We start from the raw sequence: 14,461 nt of genomic DNA, 5'->3' as shown, positions 1-14,461 counted from the left end.
TTTGATCATGTTTTCATGATTAAGAGAAACATAATTTTAATTAACTGGCACTAGTTCAGTTTTAAAGCCAAGGTGAGATATATATATACACACACAGGGAAGGGGAAATAGTCATAGGACTTCAGAAGGAATCTTAGAAACAGGCTTGTCTGTTTTGCAGTGGAAGAACTATGTCAGGTTTTTGTTTAGTTTTTTTTGGCAGCAGTGAACATTTTACAGGAATGCTATGGCAACTTCAGAATTTTAGGCGTGCAGCAAGCAGATGAACCTTCACTTACTAGCATCTACAGGATTTAAGGCAGCGAGCAGGATATACTGGTTCCTGCAAAGAACATTGCCAGAAAGCCTGTTTCATGCAGTGGACATGTGATAAAGCTGCTTTTATGTCCAGCAAGGAGGGATCAGTTTTCTCTGGAAGGAACAACCAGGCCAGTATTTTTGACCAAACACCACAGCCTGTACTGGTGGCAGCAAATGGCAGCCCTGTGTACAGAGGTTTCCAACTGCTGAAGCCAGGCTGCACGGGAGCAGGCAAGAATAAATTAATCTTCCAGCCTGGATTTCTGAAACCTCTGGAAAGAAACATTTACACTGCAAGTCAAAACGTTTCATTACCGAGGAGTGCTGTCTACCAAAATGAGCACTTGCACGCCCTGGCAGACAGGCCAGCTGACATGGGATTTGACAAATGTGCTAAATGTAGTAGTTGAATTTATTCCAGGGCCCATGTTCATCAACTGTCGTTCACTCTTATGTGTCCATAATTAATAGCACAGTGTGGACCACATCCAAATTCTGAGAGGTTAGCTTTCTGAGCTCTTATGGCATAGGTGACATGTGCATGGACATATCGCAAACTTTACATCCTTGTCTGCATTGAACCAATCATTGGGGGTTAGAAACATGAAAGAGAAACTACTTCATCAAAGATGAACAGAGCTGCTTGTTCTGGCCACACCCACAGCATGCAGAAATTCTCGGGCCAGGGATGGAACCTGCACCATAGCAGTGACCCCAACCACAGCAGTCACAACACCAGATCCTTAACCACTAGGCCACCAGGGAACTCCTGAACAGGGCTGTGTTAAAGGTCCTTGAGCTCATCAGATAAGAGTCTCTCCCATCATCAACAGAATAATGTGACGACGGTCTTTGACCACAGCAAATACTGAACTTCAGTTCTGGACCCACCACAAACATATCTGTAAATCACTGAGAACAAGTGTCTGCCTTGTCATGGAGTTTCAGAATTCGCTGGGGTCTCTAAAAGACGTGCTGGGAAAGGAAATTTTACCTTGGCTTCAAATATACTCTTCAGCATTATCCCCCATCCTTCTCCCATCTATCCATACATTCTTTTTTTTTTTTTCTTTTTAGGTTTTATTGAAGTGTAGTTGATTTACAATGTTGTGACAATTTCTGCTGTACAACAGAGTGATTCAGTTCATTCTTTTTTTCAAAATTGTGGTCAAACATACCTGACATAAAATTTACTATTTTAAGCCTTTTTAAGTGTACCGCTCAGTGCCATTGAGGACATTTACAATGTTGTACAACCATCATCACTATCCATTTCCAGAAGCTCTGCTGTACTGATGAATGATAAATAATAACTCCCCACTCTCCCCTTCCCCCAGACTCTGGGAACCTCTATTGTACTTTCTGTCACTATGAATTTGCCTATTCTAGGTAATTCACATAAGTAGAATCATATGCTACTTGTCCTTTTGTGTCCACATAATGTCTTCACTTAACATAATGTTTTCAGCATGTCTGAATTTCCGTCCTTATTATGGCTGAATAACATTTCATCGTGTAGACACGGCACATTTTGTTTATCCATTCATCTGCAGATGGACACTTGGGTTGTTTCCACCCTTTGGCTATCGTGAAGAGTGCTGCTATGAATATCAGTGTACAAATATCTGTTTAGTCCTTGCTTTCAACTCATCTAGGCATATACCTAGGAATAAAATTGTTGGATCACAGGGTAATTCTATGTTTAACTTTTTGACAAACTGCCAGACTATATTCCATAGTAGCTACATCATTTTACATTCCCACCAACCGTGCATGCGGGTTCCTATTTCTCCACATCTTCACCAAAATTTGCTATTTTTCATTTTTTTGACTGCCAGCCTAATAGGGGTGAAGATGTAACTCGTGGTTTAAACGTGCATTTTCCTAATGACTAATGACACTGAACATCTTTTCCTGTGCTTATGAGCTGTTGATATATCTGAAGAAACATCTATTCAAGTCCTCTGCCTGTTTTTGAGTTGCGTTGTTTGGGGGTTTTTGCTATTTAGTTGTAGCAATTATTTTTACAGTTTGGATATTAATCCCTTATCAGATATATGATTTCTCCCATTCTGTGAGTTGTCTTTTCACTCTCTTGATAGTATTCCTTGAAGCATAAAAGTTTTTAATTTTGATGTAGTCTAGTTTCTTTATTTATTTATTTTTTGCTCCCTGGGTTTTGGTGTTCCAAACCGAAAGTAATGAATATTTTACCATTTTTTTCTAAGAGTTTTAAGGTTTTAGCTCATATTTCGGTCTTGACATTTAGGTGCAGTTAAAGGTAATTTTTCTATACATCCTTCCTTCTTCTCATCCTTCCTTTTACCTGACAAATATTTACCGAAGTCTTACTATATACCATGAATTGTACGGGCTACAATGAGGAAAATAAAGTTCCTTCCTTCCCTCCCTCATGGAGCTTAGCGAGGAAGACAATGGACATGTAAACAAATCCGTAAATTAGAAACAAGCCAAATCCATTCAGATCATGATTAGTGGTGAGAAGGAAGCCTGGGTCATGGGCTGGTGATTTCATGCGGACAGCGCAGCGAGAACTCCAGCACGTGTGGTCAGAGAAGGCCTCTGAGTGGAGGTGGAGGCAGCCACGTAAAGGTCTGGGAGAAGCAGCCCAGGCAGAGCAGCAAGGCCTAAGACAGGATGAAGATGAGCATTTTCACGGGACTGCAAAGGGGCAGGGGGCCTAAGTGAGATGAGTGGGTGGCAGAGGAATCAGAGCTGGGATGAGCAGCGGGCCAGGTCAGGCGGGGATCCAAAGACATGGTTTGGTTCTCACTGCAGGGGGACGCTGTCAGAGAGCCTAGGCAAGGCTTGCAATGTGGAAAATCACTCTGGTGCCGTGGGGAGAATTACTTCTGGGGGGTGGAAATGAAACCTGAGGAACCTCTGTGGTAGGACAGGAGCAAGCGGTGACCAGGACAGGTTCTGGCGGATCTGGAAGTAAGAAGTGGTGGGATTTGGGGGTAATCTATCAGACCTGCCAATAGATTAACCTTGTAGGGAGGGGAAAGAGGAATCCAGGATGACTCCTGGGTTTTTGCCCGAGTGACTGGGTGTCATTCCTGAGAGGAGGGAAATGGGAGGCGGAGGGAGTCAGAGTTCCGTCTTGTATGTGTGAATCTGGAGATGCCAACACGTCTCCCTCCCATTGCCTTATGAATCCAACCAATAACTGTGGGGCACCTGTCTGCCGGGTGTCAAGCTCTCTGGCGGACGTTGGGCACAGCTTTGCCTCGGGGAACTTCCCTCTTCTACCAAGTGTGCTCTTACCCGATGCTCATCACAGGGAGACAGGCCAGGAAGGGCCGAGAGACCCACAAACATGGAACCAAAACGCTGGCATGTTTCTTGATTTCATTTATGCCTGGAAATGTGAGGGCTAAGGGGCCACTGGCGGGAGTGTCAAGAGCAGTAGCATGTCTTGGTGTTTTTGCTGACTCAACTTAGTAATCACTGGGGAAATTAAGGAAGTCACTAAATTCACGTGGGAAGGTAGAGATAAAACCTTAATTTTTTTCTTAAAGAGGCACTTGTTGCCTGAAAGTTAATGTCCCCATGAAGTCCTTCTGAATGTACCTGAAGTCCAAGTTGCAAGACATACGGTCTGTGAAGTCAAGGATGCACCAGTTCTGCTGTCCTTGGCAGCACAGGTGCCTGGGTCAGTGCCCTCTACACAGGGGGAAACTGCAGAGGCAGCTGACCATCATGGTTTGGTCATTGTAGGAGCTGTTTTTCCCAAGGTTCATTGAGTTCTATACATGTGGGCAAAAGGCTATTCTCAAGACCTAAGGCAAGGATAATTAATGGCTTTTGAAAATTTCACAGGAAAGAGGCATCACTTGATAAACTTCTGAGCCAGGATGAAGCAAACAAGAAAGGTGATTTTTAAAGACAGGACTATTATCAAGTTTCTTTCTCAGGCTGGAGGGTTTTTTGTTTTGTTTTTTTGTTTGTTTGTTTGTTTGTTTTTTGGTCTTTTTGTCATTTCTTGGGCCACTCCCGCGGCATATGGAGGTTCCCAGGCTAGGGGTCTATGGGAGCCATAGCCCCTGGCCTACGCCAGAGCCACAGCAATGCAGGATCCAAGCCGCTTCTGCGACCTACACCACAGCTCACGGCAACACTGGATCCTTAACCCACTGAGCAAGGCCAGGGATCAAACCCGCAACCTCATGGTTTCTAGTCGGATTCGTTAACCACTGAGCCACGACGGGAACTCCAGGATGGAGGGCTTTTACAGACCGTCTTTGCAGAGCCCTAGGTAACTCTTTTTGTCTACACTTTCAGGAAAGGGTCACCAAGCTTGCACCACGCCCTCAGTCAGAAGAGGATCTGTCTGCCCTGTTTGAAGCGTCAATGAAACTGTATTAATTTTCACTGAAAGAATTACCTTTGGCCAATTCTGTTCTGAAAACAGAAGTTGATCTAGCAAGAGCTTTGTCTTTACACCTCCACACAGAACTTCCCTGTTACCAGCTTGCATGTGATATAAATTTATCCTGCAAAGAATGTATATATGACTGAGTCACTTGGCTATGCAGCAGAAATTGGCACAACATTATAATCAACTACACTTTAATAAAAAATTTTTAATTACAAAAAAAAGAATATAAATTTACCCTGCAGAAGATTCTCTGATGCTCCCAGTCCCTCTGCTTCTATAGAACAGGCGGGACAAGTACCCTCTATGCTGGACCCTCGGCCAGGCTCCAGGGATCCAAGTTTCTGCCCCAGCCCTGCAGACTGCCCCTGCTTCATGTATCAAAAAGACAAAAACTCTGTATCCACCCAAACTGTTAATGTATACATCCTATGCTCAGTAATCAATCCCACGTCTAGAAATGTTTCCTATAGAAATACTAGCACAAGTGTGTAAAGATATATGGCAAGGGCATTTCTGGCAGCACATTTTCTAATAATAAAAAATGTGAATGAACTTAAGTATTCATGAATTGTATACAGATAAAGAAATCATAGAATATTAAAGAATGGAATGGCATTGTGTTACTAATAACAAATGAGAATAAATCTACTAGAAACATGTCCATGATAAACTGCTACACTGGGAAAGAGTTAATTTGCAGGGCAGTTACGTATTAGTGTGGTCTGATTTTCACTTTTTAAATTATATATAAATATATTTCTATATACAAAAAAAGGTACACATCAACATATTAAAAGTTATTGCTGAAGAAATGGAATCTGGAGGAAAGAGAAGAGAAAATGTTCACTTTATACCTTACACTCTCAGTTTTTATTGTACAAACATCTGTATTATTTGGATTTGTTACAATAAGCACATATTTTCTTTTTTTTTTTTTCCTTTTTGGCCGCCTCGCCAAAAAGGGCCAAGGATTAGATCCGAGCTGCAGTTTGTGACCTAATGCTGCAGCTGTGGCAATGCCGGATCCTTTAACCCACTATGCTGGGCCAGGGATCGAACCCTCATCCTGGTGTTGCAGAGACACACAGATCCCATTGTGCCACAGTGGGAACTCCACCTTTTCTAATTTTAAAAGGGGAAAAGAAAGAAAAATATCACTTTGCTAATTTAGGTCAGATTCATCTTATTTTATTAAAATGCTAGTAACTAATATTGCAAAGGTAAAAACAAATCCAAAGGGGTAATATGTCAGAGATGGATCCTCTGATGTTTGATGATGACATGTGACTGACGATGTCAGAGACGGATTAGTTGTTCTTGTGAGAAAAACACAACCATCCTACCTGATAATTCCCTCTTTGGAAAATGGCTCTGGTGCTCAGCATAAATTAATTCAAAAGCAAGCCATTGCGCAGTTTACAGACTTTAGGATGCAAGTCAAATCTAAGTAGCCGGATCATCTGCCTCCTGTTATTCCCAGCCTGCATAAACGTCCAGGTTCGTTTTTCCTCACAATGGGGAGAGCACTGAGGTTGGCCTGCTGGAGCCTTGGCAGTCTAGATCTCGGGGTACTCACAGATTTATTCATATTTTAAACTGGGCTATAGTTTTAATCAAGTAAGTGAAGTATATAATAACAACCTGCCCAGGCACACTTTCTCTCAATAAACATCTTTATTTCCTTGGAATTTTAAAAACAGTATTTAAATACTGTTTATAGAGAGTTTTCTCTAATGACAGACATAAAATATGTTCAGTACCTGAATTAAAAACTGGTAATACAAAGAGAAACACAAGAAATATTTGTTCATATCACACCATCCAAAAAATAGCCGCTGTTTAAAAAATTTTAAAGTAAATGTTCTCCCACTAACTTTCATGCATATATATATATTATGACTATATATATGTATATACATTTTTACTTAGAAATGGTATCGCTAAAAAAAAAAGAAAAAAATGGTATTGTTAAGGTATAGTTTTTAGTTCCCACAGAACATTCAAATTCTTTACACCACACGAGCAAAAGGAAAGCACAAGACAGTCCTGACAGAATTTCGGCTCTGCCTTGACTACATCTAGCTAAAATTCCCTCCAGCTTTTTAGGAGAATCGTCGATTCTGAGAGCGGAAGCTTTGTGAATAAGACAGGGAACAGCTACGCTCTCTGCCAATCCAAGATCCTTCAGGAAACTTAAAGCTGTTAATGAATGTCTCAAAATCGCAAAAATACATGTGTACCCTCCTTGCCCCCCCCCCAAAGAAAGTTCAGGTAAATTCTAGACCACTTGTAATGTATTTTGCAAGGTGATGTGGCCTCATTAGAACAGCGTAAGACCCCGTAAAGAGTCTAGGGCCCTGGGTTCCACTCCAGCCCCTCAGTCTGAAGCTTACTTTATTCAACCAAGTCCTCCTCAAGCCTGAAAATACGATGACTCGATTTCACGTACTACATTGTCCTTAATGTGAGACTTTGAGTTTGGGAAGTTTAATATACAATAATTTGAAATATGAAAATGCACTCTCTGTTGCTCTGAAATGTTCGATGCCATTTCTCCCGGCAACCAGCTGTCTGAGTGTGACTCACCAGGAGGGTGTGTGGTGTTCATACTGATGATGACTCTGTAGAGGAAGGATTTAAAGGTCAGGCATGAAGAAACAGATTTAGGATGGCTTCGTGTTTTTCATCCTAATACCCGTCATTCTGGTCCTTATAATTTGAGAATATGGAAAAGATGTGTTCTTGACTTACTAGCTATTAAGCGAGTATGAGATAGGAGATGATGGCCATTCCTGTAAACCAAACACTTTCATGTTTCTGATATAGCAATTAAGTGCATTTTTCTAGGTCAAATCCTATTTAACTACCAATTTCCTTAAAAGATCAGAAAGTTCTCAGGGGTCAACAGCTCCATTTATATGGACTAAGTTACTTGCTAAGGAAATTAAAATTTTTAAAATTGTATTCAAAAGCTTGTATAATGTTACTTTCATCGTGTTTCTCTGATTTGTGTCAAGTGCCACAATAAACAGCTGTGTGCTGTACTCCTGTCCCTTCCCCAGACACAGGCAGGGCGGTGCTGGGCTTGGCATTGTTTTCGTAGCTGGGGACAGAGCTGTGGGGTGTTTTCCAGTGGTTGATGGGGGAAGTCTGCTCTTATAACATAGAGACAAGTACAGTATCAAAATAGAGAGCAAAAATTGCTTTTCTGGCCTTTTAACCCTGAGAAAGATTAATGGTTGTTTGGATTAGAAACTGTACCCCAGTGAGGGACTGTTGCCTCCGGGGAGTGGGTATGAGAAGGGGGACTGTTCACCTCCGGGTCAGCACCGCACAGGCAGGCGTGTCTCTGATGACTAGTAACCCCAAGCCGAGGCAGCTGCCTGGGCTCCACCATCAAATGCCTGATCCTCTGGGAGCTACTGAGGAGGCCAGGCTGCATCCTGCCATCACCATTACAATGGCCTGCAGAAGGCAGTCTCCAGGGACAAGCAACACTTTGAATGGGCAGAAATTGGTTCTTGAAGCCCTGGGTTGACATACTGGCAGCTGGGGGTGGGAGGGTCTAGTTTCTCATGCTATTATTCCACTGTCTTTCCAACCACCCCAACAGCTCTCAGAACAAATGCACACACACACCCCAAATTGCAATACGTTTGCAATTTTGTCCCATGTGAAATCCTTCATGAAACTATGGGCAGGACAGCTAACTTTAAAGTAGCTCCATTTCATTCTTTCTGGCTTTAAAATCGGCTTGAGTGCTTTTAATTGGTTTGCTAACTTATAAAATTGGAAACTGATTAAAATAATCATGAGCAAAAAGGAAAGAAACAACTACCATCATGCTATTACCCAAACACAGCTGTTATCATTTGCTATATTTCCTTTCCATGTTTTTCATTTCAGTGGTATAATCTCCAGCTTTTTTCCCTTAAGAAATGACATTTTAAGTATTTTCTATGTTGCCACATAATCTTCAGAACCATTATTTTTACATTTTTAGGAATTTAATAATTTATTCTTATTATAGGGCACCAAGATTGCTTCCAAATTTTTACTCCTACCAATACCATAGCAATGAATAAATGAATAATGTGCATGTGGCTTTTCTCATATTCTAAATTAACTTCTTGGGTTAATTAATTCCCAGATGGAATTTTTATATTAAAATATGGACATTTTTATGCCTCTTGACTCATATTATCAGATTATAAACACCTCACTATTGTTTTAAATGTTGATTCCACTTTTCTCCAATCTTGGTTCTCTTCAAAATAAATACTAGCACAGAACAAGAAGACGAAATGAAAGTTCACATGGGTGAATTAGACTAGACTATTTGTACAGACTTGCAAAAGTCAACTGTGGTTTTTCTTTTAAGTTGATATATCTTAGTTTTAAGAATTTGAACAGATTAAAATTCTCAAAATTGTGAAAGTTACTTTAATTTATATGTTTGCCTTTTAAGTGAAATGGTAAATCACCAAGTCTACTTCTTTGCATCACTTACATCTAAGCCTATGGGCCTGTGTTACTACTTTCACAGTCCTCAGTTTTACTGGCAAAAAAAAAAAAAAAGACAGCAACATATAAATGTCCTTTTCTATAATGGTATTTTAGAATCAGCTGGGGTGCTGCATGAAAAAATTAGGAGATAAACACCACCAAGGAATCACCCACCAATATCCCTTCTATGGATCTAAGTTGCCCCTCTGACCAGAAACCTCCCCGAGACTTGCAGGTATGCATGCTGGTCCCATGATGGTCTTGGCAACCTTACTGGGGACCAGTGTGAGCTTCATCCCAAACAGGCAAAGAGAAAAGGATGTAAAGCAACGTGTACATAAATGAAGAGATGTCAAAGGGGTACCAACAGGCTAAGTACCATCTGAGTAAGGACAGGCTAATTTTCTTTCATTTTTTACATCTCATTTACCCATTATACACTCAGCACACAGCTCAGTACATTGAGGAAGGACTTGGGGGCAGGAGAACTGTGTTCTGCAGGCAGGGATCGACTGGGAAATGAGTACAAAAACATGACATTTGATTGTATTTCTTTTCTTTTTTTTTTTTTTTTTTTTTTTTGTCTTTTTAGGGCCATACCTGCGACATATGGAGGTTCTCAGGCTAGGGGTCAAATCAGAGCTGTAACCACTGGCCTACACCACAGACACAGCCATGCCAGATCCGAGCTATACCTGCGACCTACACCACAGCTCATGGCAATGTCGGATCCTTAACCCACTGAGTGAGACCAGGGATCAAACCTGTGTATTCGTGAATGCTAGTCAGATTTGTCTCCGCTGAGCCACCCTGGAACTCCTAATTGTATTTCTTAACCGAACTACGGACACTTTATAAATAAAAATATCAATTCTTATGAAACACAGTGGTTTATTTGCTAGGGCATCTTCCATAGCTGGCAACAGCAATAAACTAAAGACAATAATAAGAGTTCATTGAGTAAATTACTGAGCCCTCAGCCTGTGCCAGGCTCTTTATCAAGGAATTGCCTACTATGAGAGGCACTGTTATTATCAGTTTTGGACAAGTGAGAAAATTAAGACTTAGGTTTAAAAAAAACAAGCAAGCAGCCCAATTTCACACAGTTAGTAAGTGGCACAGCCAGTTCTCAATCCCAAGGTTTTCCTGACCCTATATTCCCGGCCACCAAGTTCACTGCCTGTTGAATGCCTTCTGTTATCAGAGACTTCCTTGAATCACATTTCAACACTGCAGACACTTGGGTACAACACAGAACTTTGAATGAATGCGGTAGAGACGATGTTCATGTTTGTTGGGGGAGAGGACTGTATTTCATTAAAAGGGGAAGAAGGGGAAGAGAAAAAAAGAAGCTTCTAAAAGCTTTCAACATGACAAAGGGGAGTCGAGCTGGTGGAGCTCAGGGCCACAGAGATGGTGTTAGTGGTAACAAAGTCGCTCAGGGTGAAGCCAGCCCTGCCCCGGACTGAGTAACGTGGGTGATTCCCTTAGATTCTCTGAACACAAATTCACCTTATAGAGTCGCTATACGCATCTGCAGGAAATCCTGGGGTAAATGCCTGGTGCAGTGCCTGCCTGGCATACAGTCTTTGCTCAGCACTACGAGCTCTCTTCCCTTTCTCAAACACTTAGCCTGCATCCGATAAACTCTCAGGACAAAAAATACAGAGGATGCTAGTTAAGGACAGAATCACCAGGCTTCTCCCTCATCCCTAGAAATTCAGATTCTGTCAACCTGGGCTGGAACCCAGGGGTCTACTGTCAGGTAAGTTCCATTTAGGAAAATTAAACTGCACTTGGACCCTGTCTGGCGGCCCCTCAGCACTGGTGGAGACAGAAGCAGAGCAGTGATCTCAACCTTTAGCACACAAAAAATTCTGGAAGGCCTGGTAAAAACATGGGTTGCTGGGCCCAGTCCCCAGAGTTTCTGATTCAGTAGGTCTGTCTGGGGAGCGAGAATTTGCATTTAAATCTAATTCCCAGGTGATGCTGCTACTCCAGCCTTAAGAACCATCAACTAAAAAAATACAATCTGAAAATTGAGAGTTAAGTTTTATTTGGGGTGAAATCAGGACTTAAGCCCAGGAGACAGCATCTCAGGTAGCCCTGAGAAATCGCTTGCTCCAAGGAGGCCAGCGGGGAAGCAAGGATAGGATTTTTTGCAACAAAGGGAAGGTAGTAGGAACCAAAGATTTACAGATATCCAGATTTACCGAAGACCCGTTTCTATGGGAAGACATAAAGGTCTGGGCTTACTGGCACCATTTCTTTGATAGGCACCTCAGCTGTGGGCCAGTCTTCCTTACCCTGAGTTCCCTCGGGGCTCATGGCCCACCCTTGGGAGTGGCTGTTCTCACAGATGACCTTGACATCTTTTGTTTTGCCCACTAACTACAGCCCAGGAGGCAGTATTGCAGAGCTACCAGTACATCAGAGCCCAAAGAGGAAAAGGGGACCATCAAGACCTAAGTCCTACAGGGGAAGGGGGAGGGGCCTGCAGCCAGGCCCATGGTTTACAAGAGGTTTGCTGCTGGTCCCGTGAAGGTGACTACTAGTTACAGACATCAGTCATCATGGACGGATTTTAGTGTTTTTTTCTAGATATGAGGCAATGCAAGAATGGGGCTCATAAATTCTTCCCCTAAAAATAACTATCTGAAGGCCCGTTCTTCCAGTTTTCCCAGAGCACAGAGTGCCTCCCCCTCCTGGTCTCCACCCCAACTCCACGCAGGTAGGGCTGCGGGTGGGCAGCTGCAGGGGCTCATGCTTTACTCCATGTAGAGGCTGATGGCAGTGCCAAACTTCAGTTCACAGAACCAATGAACCAGTGGGTTGCGATTTTCTCATTTTTCAAATTCAGAGGATTTCAGCTGGACATAGTTCTACCCAGTGTGGAGCCAGAGTCCACGAGGGTCAGGACAGCACCAGGATACGGACCACAGGACACAGGACAGACCTCAGCTCCAGACCAGGAGCCCCCAGCTCCCCCGCGCTGTCCTGCTTCTCCCCCATCGTGACAGCCCCACCTTGCAGCCCCTGCCTCCCCCATCCCCACTTTCTTTTCAGGCTGAGGGTTTTCTCACACATGGGGAGGTTCTGCCCATCAAAGCCCAAGCAAAAGGAGACATTCACTAGTGACAGTGGCACCGAGGAAAGCCACTGTATTGGCTGCAACTATAATGTGTATTAAAAAATACACTAAGTACCAGAGCACCAAGTTTCATTTCAGTATAATTTCTATAAAGAATATACAACTCCCAGCTATGAGGTTAACAGACTGGGAAGACCACTCAATCTTATCTCCATTTAAAAAAGAAAACAAAAATTCTCCTCACTAGGTTCCAGCTATGTTGGGAAAGTTTCCATTTTACTGAGAGTGCATCGAGAAGGAGTAAATACATTATCTAGCTGAGCATGTACTTACTGGCAAGGAATCACTGGACCTGAATTAGACTAAAACATGCTGTGTTTCAAGGGACAAAGAGAAAGAAGGCTGCTCATATCCAGTTAGAAAAAGACAACCCAGGTGTCCCACCGCTCACTCAGAGAACCCCCAGGCTTCTCTGCTCTAGCTCTTCCTCCTGATCTTGAGCTTGAACTATATATGCCACGCCCATGAGCAAGGGTTCTGGATGCTTTTTCGGGAGGGCTGGTCCCCTGTCAGGCTACCAAACCACCAAAGTCTATAGATTTAGGAGTATGGACTTAAAAGTTGCAACTGAGTGCAAAGGAAAGGACACTCCCTGCTTGTGGAGGGGAGAGATGGAGCAGCTCTCCAACTTTCCTGAACGCCTGTGACACCCCCACACTGTGATGGGAGACAGCCAGCCTCCCCCTCGAGGGGCCCAAACACAGAAAGTTTACATGTGAGCAGAAACACCAGGACTGAGCTCTCCCCATCCTGGCCCACACGTGGAATTGTGGCTTTGCTAGCTGGGGCCCCCAGCCTTCTTTAGGTGGAGCCAGGATACCCAGCATGACAGACTGAACTGTTGTGTCCCCCGAATCGAGTGTTAAAGCCCCAAGCCCAGTAGCTCACATGTGACTGTATGTGGACCTGGGGCATATAAAGAGGTATAAGGTTAAATGAGGTCAAATGGGTAGGCCCTGATCCAACCTGACTGGTGTCCTTATAAGAAGAGGAAATGTGGACACAAAAGAAACACCAGGGATGCACACACAGAGGAAAGACCCTGTGAAAACAGAGCGAGAAGGTGCCATCTGCAGGCCAAAGAGAGAGGCCTCAGGAGAAACCAAACCTGCCAACGCTTTGATCTTGGACTTCCAACCTCCAGAGATGTGAGAAAATAAATTCCTGTTGCTTAAGCCCCCCAGTTTATGGTGTTTTGGTAACCCTATCAAATAGGGTTTGCTGGCAAAGGAGGGGCAGCCCTGAAGGATTTACCCGAGAAAGGGCTAAGAGCCACTGGCAGGAAAGAAAGCTGTAAATGGAAAGGCAAGAAAGAAAAGCCTTGAGGTCCCAAGCTTTTTAAAGAGTCTTGAGGGAGGTGAGGAGAGAAGCAGACATTAGGGGCAGCTGATAATAAGCAGGGGACTGAAAGATACACAGGGAAGGGGGGTTTGGTTTGGTTTTTAAAGTTAGCTCGGTGTTATGACTAGAACTCCCTCGGGAGCTTCTTAAGAGATGGTAAGAATGATACAGATTGTTTTAAAATTATTTCTGCATGTCAAGACTTTCGCCGTGCAGATGGTTTTGCCAGACGGCAACACCAAATCAAGAACCAGGTCCAAGTTAAGGAGTGTTAAGTTATCATTTTAAGACAATGCAGCATCATAGTAATAAAAACCACGTCAGGGACGGTTTCATGAAGGAGATGACTCCTGGGCAGAACTTTGAAGGAAAGCAGTTAAGTGGGAGGTAGGACATTGGGCAGATGCTCCGGGAAGTACAGTCAGCATGGACTACTGCACAAAGTAAAAGCACTGGGCAGGCAGACAGTTTTCAACAGTTGGGGATTGCTGGAGAGCTACGTATAAGTCGTGAGGTGGTAGGCTAGGGCTAGAGAATTCAACACAGGCCAAGCCTGGTGCCTGATGGAACCTGGAACATACCCAGAAGGTGCTTTAAAAAACCATTACAGGAGTTCCTGTTGTGGCTCAGTGGAAACAAATCTGACTAGTAACCATGAGGACTCAGGTTAGATCCCTGGCCTCTCCCAGTGGGTTAAGGATCTGGCACCGCCTTGAGCTGTGGTGTAGGTCGCAGAAAATAAAAAATCCTTAGGGATGAGC

At 43.2% G+C, this 14,461-nt stretch overlaps 1 protein-coding gene and 1 long non-coding RNA gene across 5 annotated transcripts in view; one reads left to right on the top strand and one right to left on the bottom strand.

Annotated features, from left to right (window-relative positions):
- Positions 1–5,254, top strand: part of ADHFE1 (alcohol dehydrogenase iron containing 1) — a 33,389-nt gene extending 28,135 nt beyond the window's left edge. The window contains exon 14 of one of the 2 annotated variants that reach the window (XR_014843715.1): positions 4,606–4,923. Coding sequence is in view for 1 of the 2 variants with exons in the window: in XM_003125603.5 (XP_003125651.1) it covers positions 4,606–4,689 (84 nt within the window). In the remaining variant the exon portion in view is untranslated. Of the gene's footprint in view, positions 1–4,605 lie in introns of both variants that reach the window. The other variant, XM_003125603.5, reaches the window with a different exon arrangement.
- The window catches only part of LOC106510064 (uncharacterized), a 119,009-nt gene that overhangs the window by 25,889 nt on the left and 78,659 nt on the right, over positions 1–14,461 (bottom strand). The window lies entirely within an intron of this gene.

The sequence above is a fragment of the Sus scrofa genome, chromosome 4, assembly GCF_054392235.1.
Source record: "Sus scrofa isolate SSC_HxYL_T2T_F1_AM1 chromosome 4, Sscrofa_HxYL_maternal_Yorkshire_Landrace_v2.0, whole genome shotgun sequence".
NCBI classification, from domain to species: domain Eukaryota; kingdom Metazoa; phylum Chordata; class Mammalia; order Artiodactyla; family Suidae; genus Sus; species Sus scrofa.
Note: the sequence above shows the minus strand (reverse complement) of the source record. Positions and strands in the feature narration are given on the sequence as shown.